This window comes from Sinocyclocheilus grahami, unplaced genomic scaffold (assembly GCF_001515645.1).
Source record: "Sinocyclocheilus grahami isolate Dianchi unplaced genomic scaffold, SAMN03320097.WGS_v1.1 scaffold696.1, whole genome shotgun sequence".
Taxonomy (NCBI): Eukaryota; Metazoa; Chordata; class Actinopteri; order Cypriniformes; family Cyprinidae; genus Sinocyclocheilus; species Sinocyclocheilus grahami.
In genome coordinates, this window is record NW_015505875.1 from 163,781 (window position 1) to 176,300 (window position 12,520).

Genomic DNA, 12,520 nt, shown 5'->3' on the forward strand with positions numbered 1-12,520 from the left:
AATTAAATCTATAGTGCCATCTAGTGATTATTATAGGACGTACATATTTTTTACACATCGACTTATTTTGAATTTTCCTCTCAAAAACATCAAACATCCAACTAACTTTTCTAAATAAACAAATAAATTTAGGTCACTTCAAGGCATGGTCATAACAAACCAAGGAAAATCAAGAGTGTTGAATATTGATGGTTTATTTACAACTGTACAAACAACAATAAAATATATGTATTAACACAGATAAAGCAACATTTGACAGTATTCAGAAAAAAATCCAGACCAAATCTCTCATAGCACTTATGGACAATAATAATAATCAAAATTGCACATTATTTTAAGCATTGTTTATGATGCCATGTTCACATGCTTGAACCATTTGAATACAAAAAAAAATGTTCACAATGATTTTGCAGCTCACATTGATTCACTCCTCCTGGTTTGAACGACACCTGCAGGAGTCTTTATCATTCGCATAAGTCCACTGGCATGTGTGCCGACGGTTTGTCCTTTAATTGACACGACAAGCACGAATCATGAGCAGCTGCAGAAGGATGAAAAGTGGGGAAACGATAAGCCCGAACCACAAATCACTTTGTGCCTGGTTCTGTTCTGCCAATTTCTGGCATAGCAGCACCTCACACACCAGCTTGAGGCTGAGCACGGTCAGCACCCACAGCAAGCGCAGCACCGCCAGCCGCTTCTCTCCTTCTTGATAGAGGCGGATGGATACAATGGCTGTGAAGTAAGTGCTGAGGCCATCAGCAGCAAACAAGGGAGAGAAGACAATCCACCAGCTCATCTCAAGAGTCTGCTTGTCCACGTCCATGTGTAGGGCCACCAGCACGCTGAACACCAGCAGCGCGCCCAAGTGGAGGAACAGCTCGAATGTGGCAAAGCCCAGCCATTGCACTAGCTCTCGCAGAGAGAACAGCATTATTAATGGGACACCACTGAGTGTTATTTATTAGGAGACTAAAGTCGAAACACTAGCCTAAGAAACTGGGAGTGAAGAGAAGCATTTAACGGGCATTCAAGTCTATGAAAAATCCTCCACTGATGAGTGTTTCACTATTTTGGCAGCATCATGCTGTTTTGGAGATGGATCAGGTCCACCTTATGACTTCTGATGGATTTGACTCTGTCAAAACCTGAAAAAAAAGGAAGAAAAATACTTAATTATCAAGACTTAAAACAATGCAGCTACAATTCAAATTTGTAAATTATTGTATGTAAAACACTTGGTACGATTCTACACTGATGAAGTCACATTGTACATGTCCAAAAAACATGGTTGACTGTATTCTGTGACTATATGATTAACATTTAAATCAATACAGACGCCAGTATGGCTTATTTCACTATCCTCAACATCATAGCTATTGTATCTTTAATATACATCGGCTATTATGATGGCATTTGGCGGAACTGAATGTGTAAGTATAAACAAGCGAGCTGTCAGTTAGCATATGATGACGAGTATTAAATGTGCTAATAATATACTGAAAAAAACCTTTTACCTCACAGATATCGTTCACAGTGATGGTTAAAGACAAATATATAATCGCAAGCTACATTTTCAAAAGCTCGGTAATGAACGGGTGGGTTGACAGCGGTGGATAAGCAGCTGTAAAGAACACAAGCTAGCTGAGATGAGCTATTTACCTTCCAATAGGAGCCCTGGGACATATCGCGAGATCTCAAATGCGAGTCGTGAGAAATATCGCGAGATCCGTGAAAGAGTATTTTCTACGGAAGCCGATAAGACAGAAAGAGTGATGACAGAAAAGAGATAAGCGCCAGTCCAGAATGACTACTAGCTCACTATAGACACTCACTATAAACATATAATTTGCTATTTTAACTCTGTGTTTTCTTTTCTATGATGCAGCATTCAAGTTCACCGCTTAAATAAAACGTAGACAGCGCTATCACGTGGTACCTGGTATATTTCTCCGCGCTTATGTAGGGCTCAATTATAGGCGTTTGATTTAATGATAAAAATTAAACATTATATAAAGCTTGCAGGAGGATATTTTAGTTATATCTCAGATTCAAGAGCATCATATTTAAATATTTAGAAGATATATAAATATTTATAGTACAAAAACGTATTGATAGTTGATTGTAGCTAAATGAAGAATTTGCCTTTCTGAGCCATCAAGCGCCACCCGGCTGGAGCAATACAAGTTTCGTCGAACAGGAAACAGTTGACAGCTAGCAACATTCTTCTCTCAGAATGAAATGCACATGCGTTCGAGGAGCAATACTTTAGTTAGCAAGATCTCGGTCATTTACGGGTTCCCATTAGCAGTGACTAAGCACAAAGTAAGTTCATCTCAGTTGTATAATTTAAATCATTTATGGAATGCTTGAATTACATTTTGCGTGTATGCATTTTACAAGCTTTATGCATCTGTAATCGTTTACGAGCACTATTAGCAAAGAGAAACTTGTTAGCGATATTAGACCAAGAGTGTAAAGTAAGTACTGCTTACGTAAGTTTTTGAAACGACTGTTTAACTGTTTCATGATTATTGACATTTCAACATTTAGCTATGAAAAATAATTCATGAGTTGACCTAATGCAATATGCATGCTTGCATGATTAAGGTCTCCAGCTTAACCATTAATTAAATTTTTTAAATTTATATAAATCCATTATTAGTGTACCAAAAAAAGAGTCAGATTGGTGTTACGTGGGTTACATCAAAACTCCAAAACACATCAAAGTTTGAATAGGTAATTTTGATTGATCATAAATATTTTTTTATGTGCAAAAGGAGATTTTCTTTTATTTAAATATGGTTTGTTAAGCAGGTGAATGAATGTTTCTTGTCTGCAAAGTGAGAATTTCTGCATGCTTGCGTTTCTTGTATGGCTAGAATGTGTCAGAGTCACTCTTTGCTCATTCATTCAGAAGATTTATTTTCATAAAATCAGTGGACAGAATAATTGAATTGCTCCCAACCACTTTGAATGTGTCTTAATTAGTCATTTTCTTTAAAGTAAAGTTATTTAATTTCCCCTTCAAATCAATAGTTTATTGTCATTATCAGTATTTTGTTTTAATAATGTGTAAGTCAATTAATGATTTAATAATGTTAGGCTTTTAATATTTTTTATAATTATTTTAAGATGTCTAAATGTATTAAAATTATTAGTTTTACTTCTAGAAAATATAAAATAAAATATTAAATGTAGTGAGGGTTATTGTTTAAACAAGAGAAAAATCTACTCAGTTTCACATATGTGACCTGAAAACCAGCCTTACCATGCGTTCTATTGCAGTTTTTGTTTTCAGGTGGATTTTTTTTTTCTGGGAAACGAGACAAAGCACCTGATTAACAATATTTATTATTGTAGCATATGTAACTATGATTCATAATTCTGGAGTTTTGTAGATTGTGTCAGTAAGTGTTTGTCTTCCGTTTGAATTTATAGGACGATGACACAGCTGGCAGACTCTATTCTACACAGCGGTTACTTTCACCCCACTCTCCGATACTGGCAGACCTGTGCTTCAGACCTCAGACCAGATAACCTCATATATCCTATCTTCATTACGTAATGTCTTCTCTCTATATATTTATTTGAGTATGGTATATAGGCTCAGGAGTTATGTTATTGTTGAAAGTTTCTATTTGTTAATTTGTTTGAATGAATAGAAATAGTTATGTCTCTCTCTGAATAATTTTAACAGTGACAGTCCTGATGCAGTGGAACCAATTGCAAGTCTACCTGGTCAAGCGAGGTATCATTCTTCACTGCTACGTAGTAACAAGTATCATTGGATTAAATATTCTTAATGGATTATTAATGAAGTTTTTTTTTTTTAAAAGGGGTCCTATTATGCTCTTTTACAATGTCTTGAATTTGTTTTGGGGGTGTACTAGAACATGGTCTCATGCTTGGTGGATCGAAAAATGCATTATTTTTTACCTTTCTCCCCATCCTGGCACAAAAGACTCGATTAGTTCCGGGTTTGATGAAGGCCTGCATTAGGAAAAACGAAATTTGATGTGATTGTTTAGCTGTCCCAGTGCGTTGTGATTGGCGAACAGCTTAGACGGCGTTTCAGTACTGCCTTACCAAAGCAGCAAGTTTCGTCTGCTCCGGTTTAGTTAAAGGGATAGTTCACCCAAAAATGAAAATGTGATGTTTATCTGCTTACCCCCAGGGCATCCAAGATGTAGGCGACTTTGTTTCTTCAGTAGAACACATATGATGATTTTTAACTTTAACCGTTGCAGTCTATCAGTCGTATAATGCATGGCAATCGTAACAAAATCTATGAGAGTAAAAAAAACATGCACAGACAAATCCAAATTAAACCCTGCGGCTCGTGACGACACATTGATGTCCTAAGACACGAAACGATCGGTGTTTATATCATTTTTTTTACCTCTAATACAACACTATGTCCAACTGTCTTTGGGCGCGTGCACGGCATCCGGTGTGAGGTGTGTAAACTCTGGCGTAGTTTACGCAAGCGCCGGAAGTGATCTCTCGCGCGTATACGTCACTCATTGTTTGCACAGTGATTCTAGGTACGACGGCTAATCAAAATGGTTACTTGCACTTATCCGGATTGTTCAAACCGACTTAAAACTAAAAGGTTATGTTCTCTCGCGCAAACTCATTCGGGAGCGGTGACTTTCCACGTATCCCTAACTTCTGAGCCTGCTCGCCTGAAGTTATGGTTGATTGCTCTTCGGCTGGATATCAACACACCCATTAACGTAAAGTACGCCAGAGCGCGTACACACCTCACGCACCGGATGCCGGGGTGTGATTTGTGAAAAAGGCAGAGGGGGGGGGGGCATGATTTTGAAAACTTTTTTTTTTCGAGCAAGGCTTTAAAGTATAATGTTAGTGTAATCCGTTAACAAAGCACAGCATAAACCCGTGTTTTAAGCGAGTACCAGATAATGTGTGTTATATCACGAAATGTTTTTAATACGACTGAAACTAGGCTATTTAACGTGATCACTATTTAATAAAAACATTAGGCCGATTAATTCATTACAACGGTTATTCAAACAACTAATACATTATATAGGAAAGTGAGCAAAGAACATACATTTTACAGTATCAACGGAGCTTTCTGAAACTCCGAATCAGTTAAACCATTGCGTCGCAAAATGATTCACTGTTTTGAATTGCTCCAGTCGGATCGCGTGTCACGAATGATTCAGATCGGGACTGCAAAGCGCGTATCGCAAATTATTTGATTCAGATCTGGATTTCGGCGCTGTTCGCGGGATATTTTTTAAATATATATATATATGATGTGAATTAATTCATATATTAGTTTAATGATTTTTCTTTGTTATCTTAATTTTGGATTCTTAATATTTAAATAAGATTTTCTTAAGAGACCCTATAAGGAAGATTATAGACAATAAGTAAACTTTTTTTTTTTTTTAATGTACAAGATGTGTTTGATTGATATAACAAAGATGTATGCATTTAAAGTTTGGGCTGCTGTTCTGAGATAAGCTTCTGGCAGGGTGGAGCTGGAGGTAGCCAACAAAGCACAAAGATAAACCAAGGATCCGTTTATTCTTGCATACTTTTTAAAACTAACTACTATGTAAAACAATGCACATTGTGCAGCTGTTAACATTTAGTAATAAACAGCATTTTGAATTTAACATAAAAGACCATGCCGTACAAAGATGTTTCATCAATATTACTATGAATGCAACTCCCAATATGGCAGCTCTTGTAAAGGAAGTCCCATCTTCTAAATTAAAGAGCCAGTTGGCAATTGTTAATGTCATTGCAGCTGCTGTTAGAAGAAAATGGCTAATATCCTGAAACTTGTGCTTAGAACTGCACATAACCCTAGTGTATCATACGTATATACTGTAGAAAAAACAAATGCCATAGTACAGTTAAGACGTCTTAGTCAAGTTATGAAATATGATGTTTTTGTGTATTTTTCAGATATGGTGTAAATAAGATAGAGGCTTTACTTCGTCCCCTTGTGGATAAAGGCCTGAAGTGTGTGCTGATTTTTGGAGTTCCTGCAAAAGTTGCGAAGGTCGGTGCGAAGTTTTAGTTATATTTCATTTATATTAAAGTTTCAGTAATATTGTCGTCAATAACGTAAGTCATAGTATATTATGAAGAAATTAGAGCTGTAAAGCTATTAACATTTTTAATCAAATTAAATACACAATTTGGTGATTAATTTAATTAATTGCACATCAAATTTGACTAACACTTTACCCCCAAAAGAGAACTTAATGTCATTATTGTGATAAATGAGAGAGGCATCAAATAGACATTACAAAAAATAGCTTTAGAAAGAAAGATTTTATTCGATTCAACATACAATTTATTACACATAAAGTTTTAGGCTACAATGCACATGATTTTTATTTTTCAAAAGCTGCATCTGAATCAGACCGTTTATTGCAGCAAATATGTAGCATGAATGCATTCACACTGCAATTACAATTGCATAAATAATTCCATGAGATTAATGGATTTTAAATGGGAATGAAAGGGATAGCTCACCCAAAAATGAAAATTCTGTTGTCATTTACTTGGTTGTTTCAAACCTGTATGACTCTCTTTTATGGAACATAAAAAAAAATTTTTTGTTCGTACAATGAAAGTCAATTTTAACCAAAAAAATTTGGTTAACAATATTCTTCAAAATATCTTCACAATTTTTTTGCCTGTTAATTTATTTGTGCATTAAATTAGAACTCTCATGGGATGTGTGTATTTGTGTAAAATATATGTTAATTTTGTTCAGTGTAATAGTGAATCACAGCATGCCTTGATGCTTTTACCTCAATGAGAGTGAAATAAAACTGTCTGAATCCAAAGACGCTGTTGTGTTGTCTGTCTCCCCTTCTCTCCTCCACTCTGCAGCACACCACACTCACATTTGCACCGGTGCTGAAACAGGGGGTTTCATGTCCTTTAAATGCATTAATAATTTAAATGTGTTATTTTTTCCATAACTAATTGATTTAATGAACTACTTAAATTAACACTAAATCGACAGCCCTAGATTGTTTTGTCTTCTTGTTTGTTTTCTTAGGATGAGAGGGGCTCTGGGGCGGACACAGATGACACCCCTGCAGTGCTGGCTGTGAAGAAACTGAGGAGCACATTCCCTGATCTTGTGTTGGCCTGTGATGTGTGCCTTTGCCCCTACACCTCTCATGGCCACTGTGGTTAGTTTCAGTACTGGATCTGTTTCCTTGTTTTGTTTTGTTTTTCAACTGAAATGGCCAATATTGTAAGCCAATAATTATTTCATGTTATGGATCACTACCAAAAATTTATATTAAAATTTCTATTCTACTTTGCTAAAATGCATCAGGTGAAATTATGACATCATAACATTGTAATGCACAGTATGAAAAAAAATTTCAGTTTAAAATTCTAAAGAAACATTAAGATTATAAACATACATTTAACAGTGCTATTAAACTAAGTACATTTGTAAAAACAATTATAAAGAAGTGTTTGATCATAGCAAAGGCAATCAAAATGTAAAAATATGGGAAATTAACATTAACAAACCAACAAACAATAAATAAGGAAATTAATCTTTAATATTGGCTAATAACTAATATGCTACCAAGAATCAATATTGTGCATTCCAATTTTTTTTTTTTAGCAAATAGTACTACCTCAAATATTTTTTTCACATGAGATGAAGATTCCCTATAATGGTGGCTACCATGTTGAGATCACATGACCAACTGAACACTACTGGCTTATAATTTCTTATTTTTCATTCCATTCACATTTTTAACCAAAAGCATTACTTAAGCAGGATGCAGCATCCATGTATAGAGTCCAAGACCACTGTTGTAACTGCCAGTGAAACATCAAATTACACCTTTAAAAATAATCAAATAATTAATTGCCAGGTATTTTTAAATAAACTCTTTACGGTGATACTACCATAGTGTATGATTTGTGACTTTCTCTATGGCACCTTTAAAGGAATCCTGCGTGAAGATGGCAGCTTGGATAATGCTGCAAGCTGTTTGAGGTTGGCTGAAGTAGCTCTGGTTTATGTTCGAGCAGGTTAGTTCTAAATTCTATTCATCTGTAGACAATTACACATAATATGTGCATTTGAGTAATAGGTCTAAAGATGTCATCTTCATCACATTCTGTCAATGCTTTTTTCTCCCCCTAGGATGCCATATCATCGCCCCTTCAGATATGATGGATGGACGAATTGCAGCCATTAAGCAAGCTCTAATCGCCAATGATCTTGGCAACAAGGTTGAGAGAAATTTCACTTCTGGTTGCAAACAAAAGTGTTAAATTGAATACAGCAGATACTGACTCAATCTCCTTTTCCTTTCTTAGGTGTCAGTGCTGAGCTACAGTGCTAAATTTGCCTCATGCTACTATGGACCATTCAGGTAGTGTACTTCTAATCAGGGCCGTTTCTAGGCATAGGCGGTCGCCTAGGGCGCCACCAGCCGAAGGGGTGCCAATGAGCGCACGAACTGGCACTTTTAGCAGGGTTGTGATAAAGAGTGGCACAGTCACCCTGAAATATGACTGCCGCCCCCACTGGATCCCCCAACATTATTGGGCTAGAGTACTGTCAATCTGACGATGCCTGTATGCCACTAGATCAGAGTGCTGTCAGTTGCTGCCTGATTGTTGCATGCAAAGTTTGCATTTGGAGCGCTCAACAACGCCATTAGATCAGTAGGCTCTGTCAGTGCTTTGGCAAGGTAACACTTTTTTTTGCCATGCAATAAAGCTAAGTTCAAAGGCCAATTTAAAATATTGGTACAGTAAATAAAGTGCACAAAATCAGTATTTTGTTTAGGCAGTATTTGTGGCACATTTGTCCAAATATTTGTGGCAGATTTGTCCAAAAGGTGTGCGTTTTTTGCGCCAATGTATTGTTAAAGGATCAGCGTGTCTCCCATATAAACTTTAACATCCAATTAAAAAATATTTGTATAGTAAAATTCCCTAATTCACGAGATCAATGCATCCTTTATTAGACCACTTTGTCGAGTTAAATGCATTCTTAAGGAGGTGTCGAAATGCTGAATCAATTCATTCACTTCCAACAGCGCTTAATGAGAGCAGCGTCATAGAGGGCAGAGCGTCACGTTATTTTTTTTTTTATAATTCCAACTTTTTTTTATTGTTCAACAGTCAAAACTTCGTACATCACCACAGTATTCAATATTCACCTTTCCAAACAATTACATATTCAGCCACTAGTCACCATCAATGTAATAAAACAAAAGCACATGGAAATGTAACAGTTGTTAAGGAGTCCTGCTCATCAATCACACCATTTTTATATGCTGCCAAAAATGATCCCATGTTTTTTTCATTTCTCCCTCACTCTGCAGTCTCCCCAACATGCACTCATATGAAGCTATTTCAATCATCCCATGAATCCAATCTTTCAAATCTGGGGTTTTGGGGCATTTCCAATTGCGCAAACACCCCTTTTTTGCCTATACAGATTTCAGGATTATTCCACAATGAAGCATATGATGTGATGTTTTACACAGTTTATGAATTTTGCTCCAGACATGTCTTGAGTGTATTATCACTGGATTTGAGTCCCATTTAGCTCCAGAACTTTGCGAGAGAATACTAATGGGATGAAATGGTGAGGCAAGTTTCTGTTCTATTTTGATCCAGTCCAACTCAGAGTCTGTCTCACTCCAATGTTTAGCTAGTTTGGCCATTTCAAAAGAGAAATTATACATCCTCACATCTGGTAATCCAAGGCCCCCCTTGTAGCGTCACGTTATTTAAAGGGGACGTTAACGAGTAGCAAATGATTAAATAGCTGCATTGGTTACTTTTATGCCACTGATAAAGCTTTTATATGTAGTTTGGGGTAACAAAGGGGTTTTATAGGTTTGACTGAAATAATAATGCAATAACTGACACTTTAAATCAATGTTTCAAGAAACAACAACAAAAAAATTGAACAAAAAACAGATAAAGACAAAAAAGACGCCTAGGGCGTCAAATTGGCTAGAAACGGCCCTGCTTCTAATGATTCCCTTTAGAATGCAATAGTGGACCACCTTCTTAGTTTTTTATAAATGTATAGATGATGAAAACAATAGGATGTTTATTTTTGTAAACCAATTATAAAAATGTCTCTTGTTTATTTTTTTCTTTACATTTGAAGAGATGCTGCACAATCTAAACCTGCTTTTGGAGACAGACGATGTTATCAGCTGCCCCCTGGTGCCAGAGGACTAGCACTGCGGGCCTGTGTAAGAGGAAATCATTCAAATGAAATCAACGTTTTATTTCAGTGTTCACACATTTCCTTTTGAAACATGATCTAAATTTTGACTACAGAAATCGGCACTTTGACTAGACCCGTGGTGTTTTTTTTTTGTTTGTTTTTTTTTATTAATTAGAAGTATATGGTTTTCTTTCTTTGCTGGTAGGACCGGGATGTGAAAGAAGGTGCTGACATGCTGATGGTGAAACCTGGATTACCATACCTTGATATTGTGAGAGAGGTTAAGAATAAGGTAATAACTTTTTTGCTACTTCATGTTATATTCCGAAATAATTTTCTTCATGCTCAGAAAATCTTATTTGACATTGTACAGTGCCAAAATGTATTTAGACACTTTGGATACTCCACCCAAAAATGAAAATAATATCATAATTTACTCACTACCATCATGACATGATGTATGAATTTTGTCTGTAGTTGAACACAAAGATTTTTCAAAAATCACACAAGGCAAACAAGACTTCCATGTCACTCATCTCATACAAGCTTCAGAATACACTTACATTACGCTTCACAATGTGCTGATGTTTACATCAAGCATGAACTCATGAACCTAAGTAAGTCCATTGGCCTGAAGCAGTGCTTTATAGTTTAAAATGTTAAAAATATTAGTATTTTCTCACAAACACCCATCGTTTTGCTTCTCAAGACAGTGAGTCACATGGTCACATGGATTACAGTCATGTTTGTTTTGTGTGGTTTTTGAAGCATCAACTTTAGAGGTCCTGTATACTGATTTTTATTTTTGGGTGGAGTATCCCTTTAATGCCCCCAACCTATAAAAAAAAATCTGACCCCGACCCCGCCCGAGTCCCCATCCCACCTCTGACTACCAAATAATTTCACGAAACATTATGAAAAATTTATGTTTTTTTATTTAAAGGGGTCAGATGATGCTTTTTAAAAGATCATTATTTTGTGTATTTGGTGTAACAGAATATGTTGACATGCTTTAATGTTCAAAAAACACATTATTTTTAAAATACTGTACATTCCTGTAGGTCTTCTATGCCCCGCCTCTCTCAAACGCTTCGTTTTCTACAAAGTCCCTCCTTCCGACAAGCGCAGTCTGCTCTGATTGGCCAGCTGACCCAGTGCATTGTGATTGGCCGAACACCGCAAGCACTCGTCGGAAATGTAACGCCCCTTACCATAATCGTGAGCTTCATCTTTCAAAATAAATGTAAAGACAGTAAATAATGTCATTAGTTTTACCATCAGTTCAAGCCTGAAAGGGGAACAGACACAGTAATGATACAGTGCACGCGGTTAAGACAGCTGACTCCACTTTGATGTGATGCTGTCTCTCTCTCTCTCTCACACGCGCGCGCGTACACAGACACAGACACAGACACACACACACACACACACACACACACACGATGTGCAAAACTCCGCATTTCCGCATTTAATAGCAAATACTCAAACTAATAACAAAACAGTAGCTGATTCAGAAGAGCCAGATTGTCATAGCAAAGTCAGAATGACCTCCTCATCTCCTCATCCTCCTCATTCATTTTATGGAAAACACCTGCATCACTTGAAACATTGAAAAATAGCATAGAGAGAATAACTGTTATTCACTCTGTTATTTTTTTTGTGGGTTTCATGCATAGACTGTAAAAAAAGATGGATGACGCGTCTCCACTTCCTTCCACTATATAAAAGTGAAGCCAAAGCATCTCAGTATTGGCCGCTGCCATCTTGAGTAAATGACGTAATTTGGATCCCGAGTCTGCGCAGTAGAGATTTGTTTGGAGCCAGAGTCTGCGCAGTAGTGTCGTGAGGTGGAGCCGCGGTATCAAACTCCTGCCCAAACTCCCGCAGACCCCAATCAACCATAACGACACGCCCCGTTTTTAAAGCATCAAATTACTAGCTAAAATCAATATATATATATATATATATATATTAGGCTATTATATAGTATTATAGTAGCATTATATAGTGGTTTCTTTTTTTGAGTCACAAATCTGACAATTTTTTCGGATAAGCAAGAAAAAAAATATTTAAAGGGGTCATCGTATGCCCATTTTCCACAAGTTGATATGATTCTTTAGGGTCTTAATGAAAAGTCTGTAACATAGTTTGGTTAAAATTTCTCAATGGTAGTGTAAAACCACCTTTTTTTACCCTGTCAAAAACAGCTCTTTTCAGATCAAACCGTTTTTGTAGCATTTCCCTTTAAATGTTAATGAGCTCTGCTGACCCCGCCCCTCTCTTCCGAGC

The 12,520-nt window shown here is 36.5% G+C and overlaps 2 protein-coding genes across 4 annotated transcripts in view; one reads left to right on the plus strand and one right to left on the minus strand.

Moving 5' to 3' along the window:
* Positions 1–234: 234 nt before the first annotated feature.
* Positions 235–1,732, minus strand: LOC107559731 (transmembrane protein 203-like). 2 transcript variants are annotated; one of them, XM_016243652.1, is made up of 2 exons: positions 1,663–1,732; positions 235–1,148 (listed from the first exon to the last, which is right to left on the minus strand). In XM_016243652.1, exon 2 carries the CDS (start codon positions 932–934, stop codon positions 509–511), a length of 426 nt encoding a protein of 141 aa, XP_016099138.1. In that variant the 5' UTR covers positions 935–1,148; positions 1,663–1,732; the 3' UTR covers positions 235–508. The 2 variants fall into 2 exon arrangements, with proteins under 2 accessions (XP_016099138.1, XP_016099137.1); XM_016243651.1 differs by having other exon boundaries at positions 1,518–1,687.
* A 32-nt stretch (positions 1,733–1,764) lies between these two features.
* LOC107559740 (delta-aminolevulinic acid dehydratase-like) overlaps positions 1,765–12,520 on the plus strand; it is a 20,698-nt gene continuing 9,942 nt past the window's right edge. The window contains exons 1-10 of one of the 2 annotated variants that reach the window (XM_016243668.1): positions 1,765–2,325; positions 3,442–3,564; positions 3,701–3,751; positions 5,950–6,046; positions 7,061–7,196; positions 7,978–8,061; positions 8,177–8,265; positions 8,353–8,408; positions 10,169–10,256; positions 10,437–10,523. In XM_016243668.1, coding sequence (XP_016099154.1) covers positions 3,446–3,564; positions 3,701–3,751; positions 5,950–6,046; positions 7,061–7,196; positions 7,978–8,061; positions 8,177–8,265; positions 8,353–8,408; positions 10,169–10,256; positions 10,437–10,523 — 807 coding nt within the window. In that variant the 5' untranslated portion in view covers positions 1,765–2,325; positions 3,442–3,445. The other variant, XM_016243669.1, reaches the window with a different exon arrangement.